This window comes from Barbatula barbatula (genome assembly GCF_947034865.1).
Source record: "Barbatula barbatula genome assembly, chromosome: 15".
Classification (NCBI taxonomy): domain Eukaryota; kingdom Metazoa; phylum Chordata; class Actinopteri; order Cypriniformes; family Nemacheilidae; genus Barbatula; species Barbatula barbatula.
The window spans coordinates 826,458-850,515 of record NC_136778.1 but is presented as its reverse complement, the minus strand read 5'-3'; the positions used below and the strand labels follow the sequence as shown (position 1 = coordinate 850,515).

The following is a 24,058-nucleotide window of genomic DNA, read 5'->3' as shown; positions in this document are numbered from 1 at the left end:
GCTTATCACAAAGTTAACACACCGTCTCATGTGACGGACAATGATTTTCAAGATGAATGTGTTTTCCTTCTTTTTAGTAAAACAAACGTACCAAGTTCAAATGAGATTCTGTTAATTCCCTGTGAAATCTTAAAGCTTTCAGTCAATAGCGATAAGAAACACATCATTTGTTTAACACATAATTGAGAGCAAACATGGTTTTCAGTGTGATTTCTCTGAGGGCAAATACATCATAAAAAATGGCTTAGCCAAGGAATGTGTGCAAATCCTGCAAAATGAGTCATGCTCAATGCTCAGTCGTCTCAAAGCTCAGCACAGCACCTGATAAGTATGGAAAACTTGTCACTTTCCCTAAGCTTTGTAAGTTAATGAGCTGTCATTAGAAACAGTCAACGTCTCCTGCATTCATGAGAGCAGGTGAATACAAATATCACTTTATTATTCAATGCCAACACACAACACAAGAAACAGGAAGAGTTTGTTTGTTTTGAGACTGCATGGATGTATTGTATTATTGGTGAACATAGCGCAGGAAAGTCTAGAGGGAGAAATATTTGAGCACAGTCCAACATAAATGTTTAACAAAGCCGAATGAAAGCGGGGTCATGATAAAAAAGACTTTAGGCGTTATACAAAATTTTCTGCAGGTTGAAAAAGTTTCATTACGTAATTACGATTAAAACCATGTTGAAGATCCAGTCAACTATGTTATTTACTGTTTTCTTATTAACACATTTACCTACGACATTGAAATTTTCTTATACATAGTTAACAACTGACATAACTGCCTTTCTAGAATTTTTCCTCTTCTTCTTCTTGGACGAGAGCACTTTGGCACATGTGAGCCAGAGCCCCGGCGTCCAATAGGGTCGAGCCCCATGCGGCGCTCGGCGCACAAACCTTATACGCATTTGTGGATCAGTTTCTAACGTCAAGGGGTGCGCACAATCCACAAATAGGTGGCCAACTATCTATGCCAATCGGGTAAATTCACAAATGTGTGCACTGATCCACAAATACGTGCAGCAATTCACAAATAAATCCCATTAAAATAAATGTGTAAATATTTTTTTTGTGCAAATCTCATTGTATTTATTTGTGAATTCCATTTCTTTTTGTGGAACGTCTTACATATATTTATGTGCATATGTGGATTTTAAAAATGTTTGTGAAACTTTCTATATTTATTTGCGAACTCCCATACTCAGATGTCACCTAAATATCTTCATTTGTGTTCCAAAGACACCGGAAGTTCTCAAAACATGTTTAACGTCATGTGGGTGAGATGAATTCACCCATTAACAATTAATAGAAACACATGTTCTTGTCCCATTGGCAAACAGCTTTCTCCTGTTTTAAGCTTAAACTTCATTCTTGTTTTAAGAATGTTTAGATAATTGTGTTGGAAAACACAAGAAAAAAAGCCATCAGAATCTGTGTTTTTGAAGTGTTTATTGAACTACGCCTACTGATGTTTTAAAAAGCCTCCATATGGAAAGCGTGAAGCAGAAATCTCTGTGTTTGAGATCAGGGTCTGTCAGGGTTGTTTTGTCAGCGAAAAGTAAAATCCTTTGACCTTCAGTGATACTGAATTATGAGAGTTCATGGAAACGTGGCTGTAAAAGTCTCAACAGGAAGTGAGAGGAAGTCTTGTATGTTCTTGAATTGTGCGCTTTATTCTCCAAGAACGCTGACTTTCATGTGCTTGTTTCGGGTTTGTGTAAGAGACTTACACTTTCATCCATGTTCATTCCAATGTGATACATTAACATGCGCTGGGGAAAGAGAGAGTTCACCCCAAAAAAATCCATTCTCCTAAAGATTTCTTATGAGAATCAAATTGTGTAAACACATGAAGAGTATTTTAATCCAGGTATAATAATCTGGATTTGGGTAAATGTGATGAGAAATGTTTGAGTTGATTTTGAGATCTTCATTTAGATTGACTTTTCATTGCAGATTAGACAAATCACATTGTTGACATCTTTTCTTAAACTCCAATGACACATTTCTGACATTTCTGACACTTTTTCTCTGGATAATTTTTTTCTATGTTTCTTTCACTGATTTTAAAGAAATAACATTTACATTTAGTCATTTAGCAGATGCTTTTAATGCTAAGCGGTTTACAAAGAGTTTAAGGTTGTGACCGGAGTTGTGAAGGAGAATGAGCAGGAAAGGGATTTAGTGCCCTTATGAGAAGGATTTATTAACAGAATAAAATAAATCTCAAGAGGTTTGTCTGAGTAAGTTATGCCAAGTGAACTTTAAAATGTTATTGGTGTTATGAGACAGACGTCAGCAGTGATGTCAAAGAGAGAAAGTCAGACAGTTTGTCATTGTGGACACATATTAACTTGTGCTGTGAGTAAAGTCATTGGTCAATTTATAACGTCATTGCATGACCAGACTTTCATTAATGTGGGTTTGCTAAACATGATGAAAAGGGAAAATCCTAGGTTTACGGAGTAATCTCTTTTAATGAAAGAATTTCCATTACTGGCATCCCCATAAGAAGAAAAATCAAAGATGAGACCTCTTTCATATCTGACAAAATAAAAAATAACCGAGACAGTAAAACATTGATATAAAGGTAAATTAGTAAGGCAAACAAAAGTACTTTAAAAGTAAAAAAAAGTATATTAGAACTCCTTGTCTGCAGAAAATACAAAAATAAACTTACACTGAAGAGGAGAAACAAACCAGGATACCATGTTGTGCTTCTCTTTCAGCTGGAAAGTAGTAATGTGATGAATTCAATAGTAATGACTCAGATTAAAGCTGAAGTTATTCATAAATATAACCAGCTGTAATATCTGTGTTCAAAAGTCTGTGATCCTGAATGTTACAACCCAAAAATGCTGTAGATTCTTTCATCATTTACTCACACTCGTGTCAATCTAAAACCAGACAAAAAACTGGATAAGTGCAGTAAATAATGACAAATATTAAAATGGTTATCATGATGACACAAACACACAAAATATATCTACGCATGAATTGCTGTAATGAAGGACTGACTCACGTACAGCTCAAAGCCTCAGAAAGTCCTGCAGGACTCCAGCAGTGAGACCAGACGCTTCTCAGATTCTCCCTCCCTGTTACGGCCTCATTTCTCTGCTAGAGAACAGTACAATTATGCAGTTAGTTACAGTCGTGTTTTACTGCTTTCTTACAGCTTTGTTTTTTCAGCAGGACCATATAGAGACCATAGATATGTGTGCTGTCATGACCTCAGGTGAACCCAGAATAACATGCAAACCTCTAAGAAAATACATAAAACCCCTCAGAACATCCTGGCATCCGCATTCATGTCTTGGCAACCACACACAGCATGATGCATCAATAAATTAAAAGACATTCAATCCAGATCCTCAAAAACCTTCAGAAGTTGACCGAGAAGATAAAGAATGGATTTATTCATCATAAATCAACTCATAGGGATTCATTTATCATTTTGGGTTTTACTGAGAAAAACAATAAAAATATATATTTTTTAAATCATTACGAGCAAAAAGTCATTGCTTAAAAATTGAAGAATGTGTTTTATGTCAGAGGCATTAATACCTGCTGGAGTATGTTTCATTCTTTATATTTTAAATTGTATTTATATTACATCGTCTTGCCCTCAAATATTACACTCTGTATATTCAATATGTATTAGCTTAGATGAAATGCTGTTTTTGTTCATTGTCAGATCATGTTAAAGGTGTGGCAACAGAAGCAGTTTCTGCCAATCTTATGTTAATCTTGAGTACCTGTTTTCTCACATTTACAGAAGACAGATACAGCTGTACGATTATTTCCTAAGAAAGCCGACCTCCCGGGGCCGTTCCGATGGGCGGAGCTAAAGAAGAGTATGCGCAGCCTCTGCGTGACGTCCGCCAGCTGTTGCATGAATGCAAATACTGTACCAAAAACCTTTTGTTGCTGTCATAACGTTAACTATGTCTTACAGTGTGATCGAGCCTTACATACATGATCCAGAATCATCGGACCCCGAGTCTGTAGGAGAACAAGAACCACAGCAGCAACGACTACAGATGGACGTCTCTATATGGCTTTGGTAACCTGAAGAAGGCTTTTTTCCCCTCACATCCAAACACACACCTGATATTATTAGCTCTTTTAGTTAAAACAAATACAATACACCATTACGTGCGGTGCTCTCCAGGAAGGAAACACGCTGATGGGCGGCTCTTCCGCTCGCTCTCTGGTTCATTCATGGGCGTTCTCTTCCGGAAGAAATGGCTAATGAAACCGTAGGATCCTTGTTTCGAAACAGGGGTCCAGACTTATAAAAAACTTTCCGAAACAGGTTGTAGTGCTGGCAGACAGTATCGAGCACAGAAATACTACGTCATGCGTCCATCTCGTTTTTGAAAAAGTTTGACATGTTAAGCTTGAGTGCCCAGCACGTTTAACAGTATAAAGAAGGCACAATGGATGTTGTAGCATGTTAGTCCTCCTTTAAGTGCTTTTCTACACCATCATCTGTAATGTGCAGGACCAACAAACCCATTTCAAACCTGCTAAAGTACATTCAAGTAAGATGATTTGAAACCTCTTGAACATATTGAGCCGTATCCCTAATCTAACTTCATTCCACAAACCCACCATCATATTCAATCATGCTCCAACACACAAAGAGCAGAGATTCTCATCTGAGCACACTGAAGCAATAAAAAACGCTTACAAAAACAAGAGTAGGAAATATCTGCTGTTGTAAAACAGGGAGGAGGTGTTATATGTATTTTACAACAGGCCGAGACCCTTTGTGTCGTCTCGACCTCTTAAAACCACAATAAACACACTTTATACCAACTTCCTTTATTTTGGGTCAAATGATTATGATTTACTACAATTATATAACATTTACTTACTACTGGACAAGATCCTGTTTCATATGGATGGTATTTGTTTAGGGAGCCATTAATCCCCATATGAGTGCAAAACAATTTAAGGACTGAAAAGAAGAATATCCTTCCTTCTTTCCTGAGGAAGTGAGTGGAAAGAGAGTTTTTGTTCGGACAGAATACCTGAATAGGAAGGAATGGACTGCACCCGTTCCAGAATCAGCTGAATAATTCATGCCTGGAAACACACAACAACATACATCTGATTCAACCTATAAATAAATCTGAAATGTTGGCCGGGGTCTTCGGAATAGTCGTCAGGGGATTTCTGTGTGGTTGCTACGGTTTACTGGATGCCTGAATGTCTTTGTGATTGGATTTGGAGACCGTTCACCCAAAAAATGAGAATTCCTTCATCATTTATTCATCATAATGTAATTTCCAACCCGTTTGACTCAACTTGATGTTTGACACGCAGTAGTTCGGCTGCATGCTTCCTGCCTTTCTGTTTAAATTAGTCTTCATACACGCACACCTAGAAACCTTTAATGTTATCAAAAACTAAATAAACCGCCTCTGCAGAGACCCGCCCGCCCTTCACCCAGGGTCACTGCAGTCATGGAAACGTTGATTTAAGTGGATGTTTTAATAGCATTGTGCCCTACTGATAAATCCAGTGCCTAGTTCCACCCATCGATAAACGCTGCTTTTTACGCATCGTTTCCACCGGGAAAACAAACCGTTAATATCAAAGGTATCCACAGAGGAACTGAAGTCACCAGACTGGTGTCACACCCAACACATTATTAATCCACCGGATTCCATCTCACGTCCAATTATTTAATAAAACAATGGCACAAATACAACTGCAACAGCCACATAAAAGATTTGTTGAGTTTAAACTCAAAGTTAAAAAATATCTATAAGAAACATGTACAGTATAAAACAAAAATGAATAAATGATTCAATCTCGAACATGAGACAGGTCTTTAGCATTGAAACACAATCTCAAGGGAATTCCTAACTTTGTTCTCAAGAAATAGTCTACAGCAGAAGCACCACAAGCTATTTTTCATAAATAGGTTTTTTGACTTTCGAAAGGGTTTGACTCTGACATCAATATCCTTGAACATGACCACAGATGTTGTTGTGTTAAAAAACAGCAAACAACACTTTATATTTTGATGGGTTCAGAATATAATATCATCAAAGTGCTGTAAGTATACTTCTTGTAAGCTAAAAATAATTATACTTTATGTCTACGTCCATTTCAGTTAACTGCAGTTGTGCAGCCTACTCTGCAGTTAATATCAATTTAATGAAAAATAATAAGTGAGATGCTATTTACAGATATATATTTTATTTATCTCAGAAGAGACAGACATCTAAAGATGAAGTTAAATGGAAAATCTATTCGTGGTAACTTGCCAATTCGATGGTCAGATGCGTATCGTGTCTGATGGGACGGGGAGAGAATGTGAGCGGAACTCTGGGAGTTCTGCCAGATAACATCAACTTCCTTCATTCTGTGAGACATGGGTGCCGTTATAAATGCGGCTCGGAGCTCCTCCGACTCATGACTGCGGACACTTTATAAACGTCACAACTTTACGCGGACACAGTTACATAACGCAGCAGAGATGAGAGAAATACTGGGAATGGCGATGGCGATGGCGCTCGTTCTTCTGAGGCTTCGTACTGCGAACGCGAATAACGTCTATTGCGCGGATGAAAAGTGCTTCACTATCCACGCAAACACGGCGAGTTTTCACGCGGCGAGCAACGCGTGTAAAGTAAAAGACGGACATCTGATGACCGTGCGCACGGCACAAACGAGCAGCGTGCTGGCGGGTCTACTGGAAAACACGAACGTTAGTGGAGACTTTTGGCTGGGACTGGAATACGTCGATGCCCGGTGTCTAGACTCAACCGCCGGGTTGAAGGGATACAAGTGGATCACCGGGGACGACACAACCCACTACAGCAACTGGCAAATCACGGACGCGGTTTGTTTTTCGCGGTGCGTGTCCGTGTCCAGAAACGCGCAGAAATGGAAAGAAAGATCGTGTCAGGAGATCATACAGGGCTATTTGTGCGAATACAATAACACTGATCACTGTACCCCGCTGGGCAATGCATCATACGAAACCCCTTTTGGATTTACGAGTGATAACCTCAAACAAATTCCCAGTGGATCCAACGGGACCGCGCAGCCGCTGGGGACGCGCCACGCCTGTTTGACTGGCACTTGGTATCAAGCACCGTGGAGCTGTGAAGTTTTTCGTGGAGGTTGTGAACATCAGTGCGAAAGTACGCCACAGGGCTTCAAGTGCGTCTGCCCTGCCGGATTTGAACTCGACAAGAACGGGGTCACGTGCAGCCGAAAGGATGACCCGTGCGCGCAGGCGGGTTGTGCACAGCAGTGCTCGTTTTCGGGAGCCAAGGTTGTGTGCGCCTGTGGCCCGGGATTCCAGTTGCACGCTGATGGGAAGACGTGTGGAGATATAAACGAATGCACTGATACGGGTGCGTGTCCGGGTGCGAACAAACAGTGCGTCAACACGCTCGGAAGCTTTGAGTGTCGATGCGCACCCGGATTTCAAAATGAGGATGGCGCGTGCTCGGACGTGGACGAGTGCTCTTCGGCACCGTGCGACCACAATTGCATCAACACTATAGGCGGTTATAACTGTTCGTGCGGTGATGGATACAGGCAATCCAAAGAGGACATTACCAAATGCGACATTTACTGTCCAACATTTGAATGTCCCGCACACTGTGACCCCAATAATAACGCCCAGTGTGACTGCCCGGACGGGTTCCTTCTTGAAGACGACCTTTGCGTTGATATGGACGAATGCGACAATGGAGACTGTGACCAGGAATGTAAAAACACAGCTGGAAGCTTTATATGTTCCTGCAACAAAGGGTTCAGGCTCGTTGACAACGGAAAGTGTGAACCAGATTTGTCTAAACCCACGAGCAGACCCGCGGCGCTTTCAGCTGGGAGTCTGATGGCAATAATGGTTTGCATTGTGATCTCTATTCTGTTACTGGTGTGCCTCGCGCACTGCGTGAGGAGTAAAATGCACCACTATGATGTGCACAAAGGTCACGATGAGATCTACAATTTTCAACAGGTGATCATCGACAAAAACACGCATCTGTCCTACCCAAACAGATATTTGAAAAGAGAAGCCTAAACGCAAAGCCCACACAAACCCACGAACTGTAGAAAATGCACATGCTTGCGTTTTAAGATAAACGACTGAATGTAACTTTTGAGATCATCTTTTTGGGAAAGCTCACATTGCACATACCTGTCAGTATTATAATAATATTTCATATTGTCTAAAGAGAATAAATATTATTTTGCTATTTACAACGTCCTCGTTTTTTGCTTCCTTCATATTTTCTCCTGTTTTAAGCACAATGATGCTTCAAATCATTTATGATAATTAAGAGTATTACTTTGGAGATCTGGTCCAGTGACTGAGCCTGGTTTCTCCACCACCTTCATACACTTCATGTTTAATACTCTCACTGTAAGATGACAACAAATAGCACCTTGATAGTTGAATAGTCGTCGTTTGACAAATGTTGCGACACTGAAATGCTATTCAATGTTAATGAACTCAACAATATTTGAAGTCAATCCAGCCATTATATTGCCCTCGACTATTTACACTACAGAACATACAGGAATAACCAAACTTTGAAGTCACAAACTTTAAAGTCAAGTTGCTTCGAAACAATGTGAATTGTATTAAAGTGATTTATAAACGAGGCGATGACCAACATCGCCATCTAGTGGCTGAACGAGAACATTACGTCACAAGCGAACATTAATGTTAGATGTTTCTCATATACTGAAAACATTTCAGTCTTTCGTGTCGATTAAATACTTATTTTGATCATTATTTTGCTGGTTGAACTGGTTAATGGCATGTTAAACTAATAAAGACTGTGGTCTTATAGTAATGTCATTTAATACAAATACTATAAGAACGAATATTTGAATAAAATGTCAATAAAAATAATTAAACACAATTATAATTACTAGAACTAATAAAGATAGATATTATTGTAAGTTTACATTTTACAATATTTATACTTTAATATTTAACCTACTATTAATATAAATATTTGTGCTAATGTAATCATCGCTGTTGTTCATGTAAAAAAGTTCACACTTTCTATACTTATGTATATTACACGATGTGTAAACGAACCGAGGTTTGTGTTTCACTTGAGGAACTCGGACCGGAACACGAGAGATTGAGCAAGTGAGTGATTTCCCAGCGCAGAAATGTCGGGAAACATGAAGAGAGACGAACACAAGAACATCTCGACATCGCTTCTATAGGCTATATATACACATCTATAGGACTGCTGTTATAATGACTTAAATACCGAAGAAAGCGGTGAAGAGAGAAGAACTGGACGGAACGGTAAGACGCTAAACTTTCGCTTAACTTTACTGAAGATGAACTTTGAATCTGTATATGCATGAAGTAATCCATCGTGTTTTCTAATGAGAGTGCACGTGAATGCTATAGAATAAGATTCACAGGTCATTTGCTTAAGTCACCGAGCCTTCAACTTGTTATGCAAACAATGAAAATGAAACATGGTTTTACTGCAGTAATAAGACACGTGTGTGTGGTTGAATATAGGATAATAGCGTGACCTGTATAGCTGAATAATACAACACATATATATATATATACACTATGTATTATAATATAGGTCTGGTATATTCGATCTCTATATATGAAGAGTTTGGTTCCAAAATAACAACACAATACAAACATGATAAAAAGTATGATTTTATGTTATCTCATTAAGGAACCAAGCTCTTCATATATTTTTTATACATTTGATATTTTTTATTAATTTCCTGAGTAGTATTCATACTACATTTGTTTTCTGTACAGCTGCTTTGCAACATTTTTTAAAGTGTAGGCTATAGAAATCATCTTGAATGAATATAAGTAATAATCAAAACACCAAATATACTTTTTCATCCCTTCACTTTAGATAAACCATTGGTAAGAGTGCAAAAATGAATGGATTTGACCTTTTTTTTCCACAGAACTCTGAGAATGGACTCTACATTCATTCTTATCCTGTTTGGATTGAGTCTCAACATTCAGCTGGTGAAATGCACCTCTCTGTGTTCAGTTAGTGGTTTTATTGCCAACTGCATCAGCCGAGGTCTTCACCAGGTGCCGGATCTGCCTGCGCATGTCATTTATGTAGATCTGAGTATGAACAACATACGTGAGCTCAACGAATCAGCGTTCTCTCATCTAGACGGTCTGCAATACCTCAGAATAGATCACCAAACACCAGGACTCGTGATCAGAAACAATACATTCAGAAAACTCTCAAATCTACTTATACTAAAACTGGATTACAACCACATGCTGCAGATAGAGACAGAGGCCTTTAATGGATTACATCATCTGAAAATTCTCACCCTCACACAGTGTAGTTTAGATGACTCCGTTCTGTCCGGCGACGTCCTCAAACCGCTGGTGTCTCTCCAGAAGCTTGTGCTGCGTGAAAACAACATCGAGAGAATCCGTCCGGCACCTTTCTTTATAAACATGAGAAGTTTGAACATTCTGGATCTGTCTGGCACAAAAGTGAAGAGCATCTGCGAGGAAGACCTGCTGAACTTTCAGGGCAAACATTTCACACATTTAATCTTGTCCTCTATGAAACTACAGGACATGAATCAGTACTGGTCAGGATGGGACAAGTGTGGAAACCCGTTGAAGAACATGTCCATAGGTACACTGGACCTCTCTAAAAACGGCTTTGAAGTGAACATGGCCAAGAGATTCTTTGACGCCATCACTGGAACCAAAATCCAAACTCTTGTTCTCAGTCAAAGCAGTATGGGTAGCTCTTTTGGTTTTAGGAATTTGAAAAATCCAGACAGATTCACATTTAAAGGACTGAATGCAAGTAGCGTTAAGATGTTGGATCTATCCAGGTCATATATCTTCGCTCTGCAGTTTTCATTATTCAGTTCTTTGTCAGACTTAGAACAAATGACATTAGCACAAAATCAGATCAACAAGATTGAAAACGATGCGTTTTTAGGCACGGCAAGTTTATTAAAGCTAAACCTGTCCAGAAACTACCTAGGTGCTATTGATTCTAGAACCTTTCAGAATCTAGACAAACTTCAAGTGCTCGATTTATCTTATAACCACATACGAGTGCTCGGATATCGCTCGTTTCAAGGGCTCACGAATTTACTTCAACTAAATTTAACCGCAAACAGTCTCGAATCGGTGCACGAATTCGCAATCTTCCCAAACCTAGAGAAGCTCTACTTGGGGGAGAACAGAATATCATCATTGTACATGTTACCAGACATTGCAAAGAACCTCACAACTCTTGACCTGGAATTTAACAAACTTACTGACCTGTCGGATGTTTACACAATAGTGCAGGGATTTCCAAACATCGAAAATATCTTTCTTCAAGGGAACACGTTTTTCAGCTGTCACGGTGAGAGACATCAGACGACAGTAGTTTCAGGCAATCTTCAACTCCTTCATCTTGGGCTTTCATCGATAGAGATCATCTGGTCACGTGGAAACTGTTTAGACGTCTTCGAGCATCTCCATCAGTTAGAACAGCTCTCTCTGAGCGGCAACTTTCTACAGTCCCTCCCTAAAGACATCTTCAAGGATCTTACATCTCTGACCTTTCTAGATTTGTCCTTCAACTCTTTAAAGTACCTTCCCGATGGTATACTCCCCAAAAGTCTTCAAATACTCAATCTGGAATATAATTCCATTTATTCAGTGGATCCACATCTCTTTAGTTCCCTCACGCATCTCAGTCTGCTACAAAACCAGTTCAGATGCGACTGCAACCTGAAGGACTTTCAGATGTGGTTAAATGAGTCTAGAACCATCCTCGTACATCCTGCTGAAGACGTGACGTGTGCCAGTCCTGAAGATCAGCACATGATTCCCGTTTTGAGTTCCAGCATACAATGTGAAGATGAAGAGGACGAGAAGGAAGTTGAAAAGCTGAGATGTGTGCTTTTTATTTTCTGTACGGTATTCGCCGTGTTACTCACCACCATCACCATCATTTACATCCGTCGCCGCGGTTACATCTTTAAGATTTACAAACGACTCACAGCCAAACTTGTGGATGGAAAGCGAGAGGATCCCGAAGCGGATGGATTCTTGTATGACGTGTATATCTGCTTCAGTTCCGGTGATATAAAGTGGGTGGAGAAAGCGCTGTTGAAGCAACTGGACTCGCAGTTCTCTGATCAGAACGTCCTTCACTGCTGCTTTGAGGAGCGAGACTTCATCCCCGGAGAGGACCATCTTACCAACATGAGGAACGCTATTCAGAACAGTCGGAAAACACTCTGTGTGGTGTCGGAGCGCTTCTTGAAGGACGGCTGGTGTTTGGAAACCTTCACCCTGGCGCAGAAAAAAACAGAAGAGGAGCTGAATGACATTCTGCTGGTGTTGGTGGTGGGAAACATTCCCCCGTACAGGTTACTCAAATACAAACCGATAAGATCACACGTTGAGAACAGAAGGTTCCTCGTGTGGCCTGATGACAGTCAAGATTTACAGTGGTTTTATGAGCAGCTTATACACAACATCAGAAAAGACACAAAGATTAAACAAACCGAGGATAAAGCAGACGAGATTAAGCCTGAAGAAACAAACCTTCAAATAGACACTGCAGTTTAATTATAGTGTTTCAGATATGTTATGTGGACTATTTGTTTCTTTTTTAATGTATTGTGGTTGTCTGATATTAAAAAAAGACTACTAGTTTATTACTAGCAAATCTGCATTTTTCATTTAAACACTTTGGTTTCCAAACAGGTAACAATGCTGAACATGACATGTAATGAAAGAATGTTGCATAAATCATGATGTGACATTCTCTCGTGAGATTATGAAAGCGCTGAGAAATCCAAAACGACATTTGTTCTGTTACAGCATTAAGACGTGAATGTAAGCACTGGTAAAATGCATATTCCCTCTTCATAGGTCCGGACTTTATGCTTCTGAGCAATGATGGCTTGTACAAATTGCCATCTTTGAAAGAATTGTTGAGAACAGTCCGCTTTATTACAACACTTTGAAACATAGTGTACTTTGGCAACCCTGGGGGTTCATGACTAAGCCAGTAAGAATGTAGAAATGTAGCTTTTATCTGCAAAGCTAATATTAACACATCAAATGTTAATCATCAAAAAACACAATCAAATTCTCAAATGAAAGCTGACCAGATATTAACGCTTACAGGAACACACTTCCCTCACTCATTAATGGCTACATGTAAAACACCGTAGTGTACTTTAGCCTTTACTTTAGTAAACAAGGGTAGATATGTCTACTTCAGTGTTTTTACCCTTATTTTAGTAAATATGATGTATGCTACAGTATCGCTACCACTTTAATAGTGGAAAACATGAACAAGGATAGGTTTATAATTAGGGATGCGCTATAAATGATCAGCCGTATCGGTATCGGCAGATAATAACATTTAGGCCGATATATTATAGCTGATAAATCATTTCCTCAGGTTAAACTTCTTCATCCGCTCACAGTTCTAATCCAGCACAGTTGTGTGTTTCTGTCGTGATCTTTCACTTACTGATATCAGCAAAACATTGTTGATGTAGATACAGTATTTATGAATGTGTGAATCACAGGAACAAAAGAATATTGTGTGAATCAGACTGCTGTCTGAATGCTTTCTGTCTGGAGATCTGTTAGACTCGTGACTATAAAGAACATTTTTCTGGGTTGCTCTTGAAGAACATCTATAGTTTGTTTATTAAATTAAATAAACCAGAAAAGTTTGAAGGTTAAATTATTGTACTATTGCTCCTGTATTACGTATCGCTTTATTGCTCCCTGAACTCTTTGTAAGTTGCTTTGGATAAAAGCATCTGCTAAATGACTAAATGTAAATATGAATAATGTTTATCTAGTGTAAAGTAAATTTGGTTCATGATTTTCAGGGGGGAAATGAGAACTAACGGTTAACTTGTTTTCTGCAGTGAATAAAAGCAGTCGTCCACTTTTTGCCTTTTGTTTCAGTCTTAGGAAATGTTATGAATATCTAGTATATCGGCCAATATATCAGTTATCGGCTTCCAATGTTAAAGAATCATCTGTTATCATCATCAGCCAAAATGCACACATCGGTGCATCCCTAAAAAAATACAATAAACAACCATTTCTAGAGCTTACTATAGTAAATACCCACAATACATTTCGTTGCACTGTACTTGTATGTGTGTAATGACAATAAATTGAATCCAATCCAATCCATATGTGTGCTACATTGATTTTATGTGGGGTAAAAATAAAAACTACAGTAAATCGTTCAGTAGGGTACGGCTGCACACAGATTGTTAAAATCACGAAAGTCTGAATACATTAAAATCCATTTTATAATCGCAGTAAATAATTTGAACAGATGTTTACAGGAGTTTCCTGAACGTTAGTTCAATGATCTGAGGAAACTCTGACCGGAAAGAAGTGATACAAGTGTTTCCTATTTCACAACACCGTGAGGAAACACTGAGGAGATGAAGGGAGTTTCTGTTCGGATACTTTACCTTAACACGTCATCTTACTGTATGGATTCATGACCGAAGCGGTAAGACACTAAACTATCGCTCGATTATTATCATTAGACTCGAACTGTGTTACAAATGACTGAATCTGTAGAGCATGCGCTGCGCATATTCAACTGACCGGTCTACAACGTCTAAGTATCGCGAGAGCTTTGCGAAAGCACATTACAGATCTCGCGACACGTGATGTCATGCGCCGATGTGTCTGCGCAACGTAACAGTTTATAACAGGTTAACTTCGACGTTTTGGTGCAGTAAATATTTAAGAAAACCTACTATGATCACGAAAGCTGCCTTCGTTCTATCTAACCAGTATTAACATTAATCTTAACGTTTTGTTTTACTCAAAATAAAACGAAAACCACGGTAACAAAATGGGTTTGCTTTAGTAACCATATATTTCGTAGGCTTTCGTTTTAAAATCCTTACATTTAGTTCCGTGTTTTCATACTGAGCTAAATTTGCGTTTTTAGGTGAAAGACAGAGACAAGTCAAAGATGAATTTATGACGAAAATGAATATGGCTTTTCTATACAGCAATCTTAGTTTAAAGTCCCAGTGAAATGAAAATAACAACGCGAATTTTTTCATGAAATATTGCTGCGTTTATTGTAAATAGTTGATCAATGTGTGTCCTTCTCTTTTTCTAATTCGATTGTCCTCATTATCTTCAATTAAAATCTGAAAAGGCACTTCCTTCCTGTAATGTCTATCCATCTAAAATGACGTATGTTAGAGTTTGGGCGGAGCAACCGTTAACTCCTCCCCTTCTACTGTCAATCTGCTGCCAGTTCGATTTCAAAATACACCGGCTGTTTTTATACATCCAATCAAATCGCTGAGAAAGACGGAAGCCACGCCCACTACTTCTCTCGTCAGAAATTAAATTTCGCTCGGAAATGCGTCAAAATACGGATGTAAAAAGATCACAAATTTCCGGTTCACAGGAACTTGAACTACAAAACTAGAAACAAAAATGCAACATGGTCTCAAATGAATAACAGTTTAACAATGATATCTGTGGAAAACTGTGGTTATACAAATAGCATTCAATCCACTAACAAATGGTTACTTTTACTATAATAAAAGCATGGTTCATTTACAAAAAATTACCACTTTGTCCGAGTCTGTTTGATTTAGAAACAGTTACGAACACAACCTACATAATATAAATAAATAACATTTATTTTATAATTTAAAAATATTTCTGTTTGTGTGTGTGTTTTTTCACAGAACTCTCAGAATGACAGCAAGACAAAAATCATCCCTGACCATACTCGTATTATACATCAGCCTTCCGATTGTAAAATGCACCTCAGTGTGTTTAACTGATAGCTCAGAGATTCACTGCACAGGTCGAGGTCTTCAACAAGTGCCTGATCTGCCGATGTACGCCACGTATGTGGATCTGAGCAACAACACTATACCACAACTCAATGAAACATCCTTTTCTCACCTTGGCAGTCTACAAGTACTCATACTAAAGCATCAAACAGCAAGACTCACTATCAGAAACAATTCATTCAGAAGACTCTCAAATCTAACGTCACTTCAGATGGATTACAACCACATGCTGCAGATAGAGACAGAGGCCTTTAATGGATTACATCATCTGAAAATTCTCACCCTCACACAGTGTAGTTTAGATGACTCCGTTCTGTCCGGCGACGTCCTCAAACCGCTGGTGTCTCTCCAGAAGCTTGTGCTGCGTGAAAACAACATCGAGAGAATCCGTCCGGCACCTTTCTTTATAAACATGAGAAGTTTGAACATTCTGGATCTGTCTGGCACAAAAGTGAAGAGCATCTGCGAGGAAGACCTGCTGAACTTTCAGGGCAAACATTTCACACATTTAATCTTGTCCTCTATGAAACTACAGGACATGAATCAGTACTGGTCAGGATGGGACAAGTGTGGAAACCCGTTGAAGAACATGTCCATAGGTACACTGGACCTCTCTAAAAACGGATTTGAAGTGAACATGGCCAAGAGATTCTTTGACGCCATCACTGGAACCAAAATCCAAACTCTTGTTCTCAGTGACCGCAGCATCGGCAGATCTTCTGGTTTTAACAGTTCAGAAGATCCAGACAGATTCACATTCAGAGGACTTCGGGAAAGTGGTTTGAAGGATTTGGATCTGTCTAGATCAAGTATCTTTGCTCTGTCGTATTCACTGTTCGGATCTTTGTCACATCTAGAACAAATGACATTAGCACAAAATCAGATCAATAAGATTGAAAACAATGCATTTTTGGGTGTGACAAATGCAAGAACGCTAAACCTGTCCAGAAACTTCTTGGGAGTCGTTGACAGTGAAACCTTTAAGAATCTACCTAAACTTCAATTGCTCGATGTGTCCTACAATCATATATGGATTCTCGGACACGGATCATTTCAAGGACTTTCAAATCTGAAAAACCTCTGTTTAACAGGAAACGTTCTCAAATCTGTTCATGCATTTGCAACCCTACCAGGCCTAGAGAAGCTCTATTTAGGTGACAACAAAATTACTGTTTTACCCCACGATTTACACATCATTGCTAGAAACCTCACAACCCTTGACATGAATTCCAATAGACTGTATTCCATGACAACGTTCTATGCAATCCTAGAGGGATTTCCTGAAATGCTGGAAATCAATCTCCAAAACAACGGGTTAGTGGATTGTTATGATCAGCCTCACACAGTGCTTTCACACAAACTCCAAATCCTTGATCTTGGAACAACAAGTATGGAGTTTTTCTGGTCACGTGGAAACTGTTTAGACGTGTTCAAGCATCTTCGCCAGTTACAACAGCTCTCTCTGAGGTCCAATTTATTACAATCCCTCCCTAAAAACATCTTTAAGGATCTTACATCTCTGACCTTTCTAGATTTGTCCTTCAACTCTTTAAAGTACCTTCCCGATGGTACACTCCCCAAAAGTCTTCAAATACTCAATCTGGAATATAATTCCATTTATTCAGTGGATCCACATCTCTTTAGTTCCCTCACGCATCTCAGTCTGCTACAAAACCAGTTCAGATGCGACTGTAACCTGAAGGACTTTCAGATGTGGTTAAATGAGTCTAGAACCATCCTCGTACATCCTGCTGAAGACGTGACGTGTGCCAGTCCTGAAGATCAGCACATGATTCCCGTTTTGAGTTCCAGCATACAATGTGAAGATGAAGAGGACGAGAAGGAAGTTGAAAAGCTGAGATGTGTGCTTTTTATTTTCTGTACGGCATTCGCCGTGTTACTCACCACCATCACCATCATTTACATCCGTTGCCGTGGTTACGTCTTTGAGATTTACAAAAGACTCACAACAAAGCTTGTAGATGAAAAATGTAACCTGATGGATCCCGAAGCGGATGGATTCCTGTATGACGTGTATATCTGCTTCAGTTCCGGTGATATAAAGTGGGTGGAGAAAGCGCTGTTGAAGCAACTGGACTCGCAGTTCTCTGATCAGAACGTCCTTCACTGCTGCTTTGAGGAGCGAGACTTCATCCCCGGAGAGGACCATCTTACCAACATGAGGAACGCTATTCAAAACAGTCGGAAAACACTCTGTGTGGTGTCGGAGCGCTTCTTGAAGGACGGCTGGTGTTTGGAAACCTTCACCCTGGCGCAGTGCCGGATGTTAGTGGAGCTGAATGACATTCTGCTGGTGTTGGTGGTAGGAAACATCCCCCCGTACAGGTTACTCAAATACCAACAGCTAAGAACCTACATTGAGAACAGAAGATTCCTCGAGTGGCCTGATGACAGTCAGGATTTACAGTGGTTTTATGAGCAGCTTATACACAACATCAGAAAAGACAGGAAAGTGAAACGAACGGATGGGAGACAGACTGAAGCAACTCATGTGCATGAAGACACTGCAGTTTGATTATAGCATTCAACACCTGACCGGAGGAAGAGTGTTAAAGGGACAGTTCACCTAAAAATCATTTGCTCACCCTTAGATTGTTCCATACCCCTTTATAAATGTCTTTGTTCTACTCAACACAAAAGAAGATGTCAGTAAGCGAACAGATCTCATCCCCCATAGTATTCATTTTCACTACAATGGCAGTCAATGGGGGATGAGATCTGTTTGGTTACTGACATTCTTCAAAATATCGTCCTTTGTGTTTTGCTAAACAAAGAAATGTATACAGGTTTGAAACAACCTGGGGGGGAGAATTTTCATTTTGGGGTGAACTATTCCTTTAACAGCTACCCTTTTACTGTTCGGGGACAAAAGGTCTGAACGTTTGCACAGCGATTCATTGTTGTGACTCAAACAAGTTTGTTTTTCCGCTCATCTAACAGTGTTGTTATCATGACAAATCTTTCCATCTGTTAGAAATCGAAATGCAAACATGATACAAGCACAGTTGCTCTTAAGCTAACATCTTAAACACTGTTTGGAAGATTTAATTAAATGTGACCAAAGCGACATTTCACTCTCTAAATATGGAGAGCTACTTTTATTTGACTTTAATTTTCTAAATATCCCCACATCTCTGTTTGCTCCTGGCCTTTGAAGATTTCTATTGATTTGAGCTCTGTTGACAGTCTTTGTAATATGAATGTATATAAAATGTATTTCATATTTGATAATCTCTTAAATTCCACACGTAAACACTAATACTAATTACAGCACCTTTCTATCATTTCTAAAGACAGACAACTTTGCACACAGACCTAGCTGGCTTTATTCGAGACGCTGTATTTTTCATAAATTATTACATTTAAGGTTGTATTTGTTAATGCATAAGCCAACATAAACTAACAATAAATAATACTTGTACAGCACTCATGAATCTCAATTCTTGTTAATTTAGCATTCACATTTCTGAAATCAAAAGTGTTAACATTACATACCGCACGCACTATGAACTCGAACAAAGATGAATACCTGCTCAAGATAGTTCATACATTTACTATTGTCAACAAATACAACCTTAAAGTGTAAACTTTTAAAGATAAATCGGAGGGGCGGTTTCCCAGACAGGGATCAGATTAAACCAGTGCTAGGCCTTTGTTAGACATTTTAGGCTTTTTTTATAAGGCCTTACAAAAAACATTACATGTGTCCTTTAAATTGTGACAAAACAATGGCAGCGAATTATTTTAAAACAAGTCTATTTTCAGTTTAAACAGCTCTAACATTTGATAGTCTTAAGCCCTGAACGGGTCTCCACTCCTTAAAGTTCAATAATGCTAAAGTTAATATAAAATATGTTTGTTTGCTGTTACAATAAATTGCTTTACACAATAAATTTTAATTATTACAAGAAAATTATTAAATGCCAGCCAATAGATGTTATAATACAGATAAAATACATAAATGTATTAATCATTACTGTAGTAGTACTGACACACACACCAATAACCTCACAGACACGACCCGGGGTGCAAATTCAGTGTTGTTTGGAAAGTAAAAACAGTTTTAACACTTGTCATTCACTGATATAGTCTGTGTGTAATGATGACTGAGCAATGACAAGCACGTCTGTAAGGGACATCAGGAGAAACCCCTCAAGCATCATTCCATACATTAATACAGGAAACACTGGATTTATTTGACCAATAATAGAGGTTAAAGGAACTATTTGCTCACTGCAAAAGGAAGCGGGTTTTCTAAGCAAGAAAAGCAGATCGTATATTACCATCAGCCTTGAAAAACATGACAGAACTACCGGAGATAGTAAATTAATTAAAACTTTATAGGCAAAACATTCAAAACAAAAAAAGTGCATGACTTAAATACATACACAACACACACAGATATATATATATATATATATATACACGTTCATATGAAATGTGCAGAAAAATAAACTCTGATAATGTGTCTGATCCTTATGCAAAATTAACGGCCTTTAGAAAAACATCCGAAATACACAGACGTCACACAAACACCAGCCAGCGGGTGAAAATTATGCTTTTTTCATATAGACATGATTAATAAATGGTCATTACACCTCAAGATTTATCATATATAAATCTCCACAAGAGTAATATGCTGTTATATTTTTTAAATATTAGCATAAACTCTCGGTTGAGGCTTTTGAATGAATGGCAATAGTCGGCATGCTGGTTCTTGACTTTAACTCGACAGAATTGCACGTTGGTTTGGCAGTCTTTTTAAAACAGATATATTTTTTGGGAGAGACAGACTCTCTCTTTTCATTACTGTCTTTGTTAGTCTGTTTTCTTTTGGCACTTTCTTCAGGCTCTTTAGGGCCCTGTAACGCAACACAAGTGCCATTTACTTTTGACTTCGTATGGTTCTGTGCTATGTTTTGAGGTGTCTGGTAATTTTGTTTGTGGTTCCCTGTCTTCTGTACAGTACAGTCTGTAGTTGTAGCTGCACAGCACTGAACATCTGGACCGTGATTGTGAATTTGAAAATTGAAGCCTTCTGGTTGTGATAAACTGGGACCACACGCACTGATATGGGACTCGTCCTGCACTGCATCAGACAACGGAGCCTGATGCAGAAGGTGCACCGCATGCATGCTGTAACCCCCGGGGAAACATCTGTGTGTGGACGCCCTTGATGTTTGGCTCGCCGTGCAATGATGAAAGTGACCAGAGTTTACAAAACAATCAGCAGGGGTGTGCGTCCTATCTAGTGTGCACTGAAGGTTGTGTTCCGCAGGTAAGTGATTTGTCAAAGTCAACTGTTTAGCAATGCACGGGCTTCCACCAGACTGACTGCAGGGATGGCACAGAGTCCTATGTCCGTCTCGTGCATACTGTGGCCCACAGGAGCACCCCGCACCGTAAGTGTACTGATGATGATGTAAGATTTCCGCTCCTGGTAATGCATTCTCAGAAACTGGTTCTCGTGGGTCAGCGTCAGCTGTGCACATATTACTGTGATGAGAAACGATCCCATTATGCAACTGCATGCATCCCTGCTGTTCCTCATCAGAGGCATTCTCCTTATTTCTGACATTTAACGCCAAGGGCTCAAGCTCATAGTGTTCGTGTTCGCCCTCTCCTCTTGCGTTATGCACGGAGTGCTTGTTAAGTTTACCTTGAGCGTGATTAGACTGGGTTTCAGGCGTGCAGTCTGCGAGAGCATAGCAGCGGAGTTTCTTTGGCAAAGGAATCTGTCCGCAGGTACCCTGAGGTCCCAGGCAGCGACACATGCACTGAAAGAAAAACGTTGCGAAAGCCCAACTAATACACATGATGAGCATCAGAAAGGTGCCAAGTTGAGTGTAAGCCAGAACCGTGGAGGGCATCATCATCGCACCGGCCACGAAGGTCGTGATTGCTGCCATGGCTATGGCAGAGCCCATTCTGCTCAGAGAGAAAATCACCTTCCCCTCTCTGTCCGGTTCTGGAGCGAGGCGGTACGCTACTCCATAATGCACGGCGAAATCCACCGATAGCCCAACGGCGACCGAGATCGTCACTGACTCGAGCACATTCAGTTCCCAACCCAACAGCACCAGAGATCCAACCGTGACAAATATGGTCCCAGCTATGGAGATGATGGCGTAGAGGCTGATGACAATGTTCCACGTGGTCAGAAGCATGACACTGAAGGCCACCACCACAGAGAGCGCCATAGCGATGAGAGTACCACCCGACAGGCTGTCCTGTAGGTCATAGAACTCCAGATTGCTTACAAACCAGCCGTAGCTAAGTCCTTCGGGTGCTTCTCTCAGCTCTTCCTCAATCCACAAATCCACCTCCTTGTAGAACTGATGCATTTTCTCGTACGCCAGGGTGAAATGGTAGGTGCTTTGAAACTCCAACACGATCGCTCTGATGGTGTCATTGATGTCAAACCTTGGCCCTGGTGTTTTGCTGTCAAGGTGGTAGATGGTGCTTCTGTCAAGCTCCATGATGGCCCTTTTGATGCACAATTCAAAGACGTCTTGCCTGTATGGGAACGTGGACTGACTACAGCAGGGATAAACCGGAGCGTCATCGCAGTCCTGGTTCTCCATCCACTGCTTGAACGTCTCCATGAAGCAGCTGGTAAAATCCTGCTCCTCAGACTGAAACACAAAGCTTTGGTTCCTGAGCTTCTGGCAAAAGTTGAGAATCCAAACCTGGCTAGCGGGACTTGCGATGTTGAAGGTTGTATCAAGGGTTAGTTTACCCTTGTTTTTGGGGTTCAGGGGATCTCCGTTGTCAATCGGAGTGACTCCCCAAATGATGGTGATCGGCATGTGAAGGTCTTCGCCGTGGTTGACTCGTTCGAACATGAAGAGCTTTTTGTATTCGGCGTCGTAGCGTTCGAAAGGGTGGGAGGAGCGAAACACCTGAAATTCTGACAGTTCGAGAGAAGGCAGCTTCATCTTCGGGTTCACGCAAACAACGTATACCCCGCCCACTGTCAAGGCCAAAAACCACAGGAGCCACAAGTAGCGCAACTTGATCACGATGCAGGGCAACACTTTTTCAAAGAATATCCGCGAGGCCTCAGAAAGACCAAGAAGACATCTGTTGACCATTTGGCACAGGCTTGTCCAAAACTTCACGGTGCCACTCGCCTGGTGGTGTTGTGATCTCGAGCATGTGAACAGGTTGACCAGGTATCGCTCATGCAGGACGACCACAGCCGGCAGCCAGGTGACCATCAGTATGTAGTTAACTAAAATAGCGGTCCCGGCGTAAACGCCGAAGCAGCGGATGGCAGTGATGTTGCTCACGTAGTTGGCATAGAAGGCGGCAGCAGTGGTGAAGCTGGTGACAAACATGGAGAGCGCTGCGTGCTGCAGAGTGACGCTGACCGTTTCGGAGAGTTCCGAATTGGGCTTGTCAAACTTCGTGTAGTTCCAGACGTCACAGAGCACGAATGCGTCATCGGCACCGATTCCCACCAGTATGATGAGTGCCGTGAGATTCATGAAAGGGAAGAAGTCGAAGCTGAAGACCACACGGTACAGGAAGTACGAGACGATGAGTGAACTGATGATGGCAAACATGGTCATCAGGGTGATAAATATGGATCTCGTGTAGACACACATGACCACTAACACGATCAAAATAGCTATGATGGGATACATGGTGTCTGTCAGCAGGTAGTCCTGAAACAAGTTGTGTTTGATGCCAAACTCGATTCCTGTAACCGTTGTGATCCCGTCCGAGGTGTTCCAGTTCTCAAAGTGGTCCAAGTAAATGTTCATCATCGTCTCCCCTTTCTCGGTTGGAGAGAACAGCATGCTGTATTTCAGATTGGGTGAAAGGGAGTCCGTGTTCTTTGGGTTCAGGAAGTCTTTGTCCACAAGAAAGTGAAAAATCTGATACACAGCGTTGTACTTTGTGCATTTTCGAGGAACGTTGGCACACTTGAGGTCCTTTTTGCGTGTGTTCATGTCCCAGCACTCAGGGCCCAGGGTGCCATTGAGGTAATACTTAGCGCAGGACCGTAGAGTCTTTAGGGTATGGGAAACATCTCGCTCTGTGATCTTTAGGCAAGATGACTTGTTCGTCAGGACAGCTATGTAGTTCCCAAGTGTCCAGCTGGGACAGCAGGACGCGGCAGTGGTGCGCTGACACAAATCCAAATATTGAGGATGAGAACGAATCTAAAGAGACAGAC

At 40.4% G+C, this 24,058-nt stretch overlaps 4 protein-coding genes across 7 annotated transcripts in view; 3 read left to right on the top strand and 1 right to left on the bottom strand.

Annotated features, from left to right (window-relative positions):
* The first annotated feature begins 6,365 nt into the window (after positions 1-6,365).
* thbd (thrombomodulin) lies at positions 6,366-8,231 on the top strand. The gene has a single exon (XM_079475305.1). The coding sequence runs from the start codon at positions 6,497-6,499 to the stop codon at positions 8,057-8,059; it is 1,563 nt and encodes a 520-aa protein (XP_079331431.1). The 5' UTR covers positions 6,366-6,496; the 3' UTR covers positions 8,060-8,231.
* Positions 8,232-9,156: 925 nt separating this feature from the next.
* LOC306904215 (toll-like receptor 5) lies at positions 9,157-13,950 on the top strand. Its single transcript, XM_079473986.1, has 2 exons — positions 9,157-9,307; positions 9,952-13,950. Exon 2 carries the CDS (start codon positions 9,962-9,964, stop codon positions 12,599-12,601), a length of 2,640 nt encoding a protein of 879 aa, XP_079330112.1. The 5' UTR covers positions 9,157-9,307; positions 9,952-9,961; the 3' UTR covers positions 12,602-13,950.
* A 459-nt stretch (positions 13,951-14,409) lies between these two features.
* On the top strand, positions 14,410-19,490 carry LOC306905110 (toll-like receptor 5). Of its 3 annotated transcripts, none has more exons than XR_013787694.1 (3): positions 14,410-14,531; positions 15,742-18,522; positions 18,590-19,490. XR_013787694.1 is itself a non-coding variant. In XM_079475504.1 (2 exons), the coding sequence occupies exon 2, from the start codon at positions 15,752-15,754 to the stop codon at positions 18,386-18,388; it is 2,637 nt and encodes an 878-aa protein (XP_079331630.1). In that variant the 5' UTR covers positions 14,410-14,531; positions 15,742-15,751; the 3' UTR covers positions 18,389-19,292. The 3 variants fall into 3 exon arrangements, 1 of the variants encoding a protein (XP_079331630.1); XR_013787695.1 differs by having other exon boundaries at positions 14,432-14,531; positions 15,742-18,518; positions 18,590-19,298; XM_079475504.1 differs by having other exon boundaries at positions 15,742-19,292.
* Positions 19,491-20,190: 700 nt separating this feature from the next.
* disp1 (dispatched homolog 1) overlaps positions 20,191-24,058 on the bottom strand; it is a 32,142-nt gene continuing 28,274 nt past the window's right edge. For both annotated transcript variants that reach the window (XM_079473953.1, XM_079473952.1), the window contains exon 8: positions 20,191-24,044. In XM_079473953.1, coding sequence (XP_079330079.1) covers positions 20,532-24,044 — 3,513 coding nt within the window. In that variant the 3' untranslated portion in view covers positions 20,191-20,531. The remainder of the gene's footprint in view (positions 24,045-24,058) is intronic.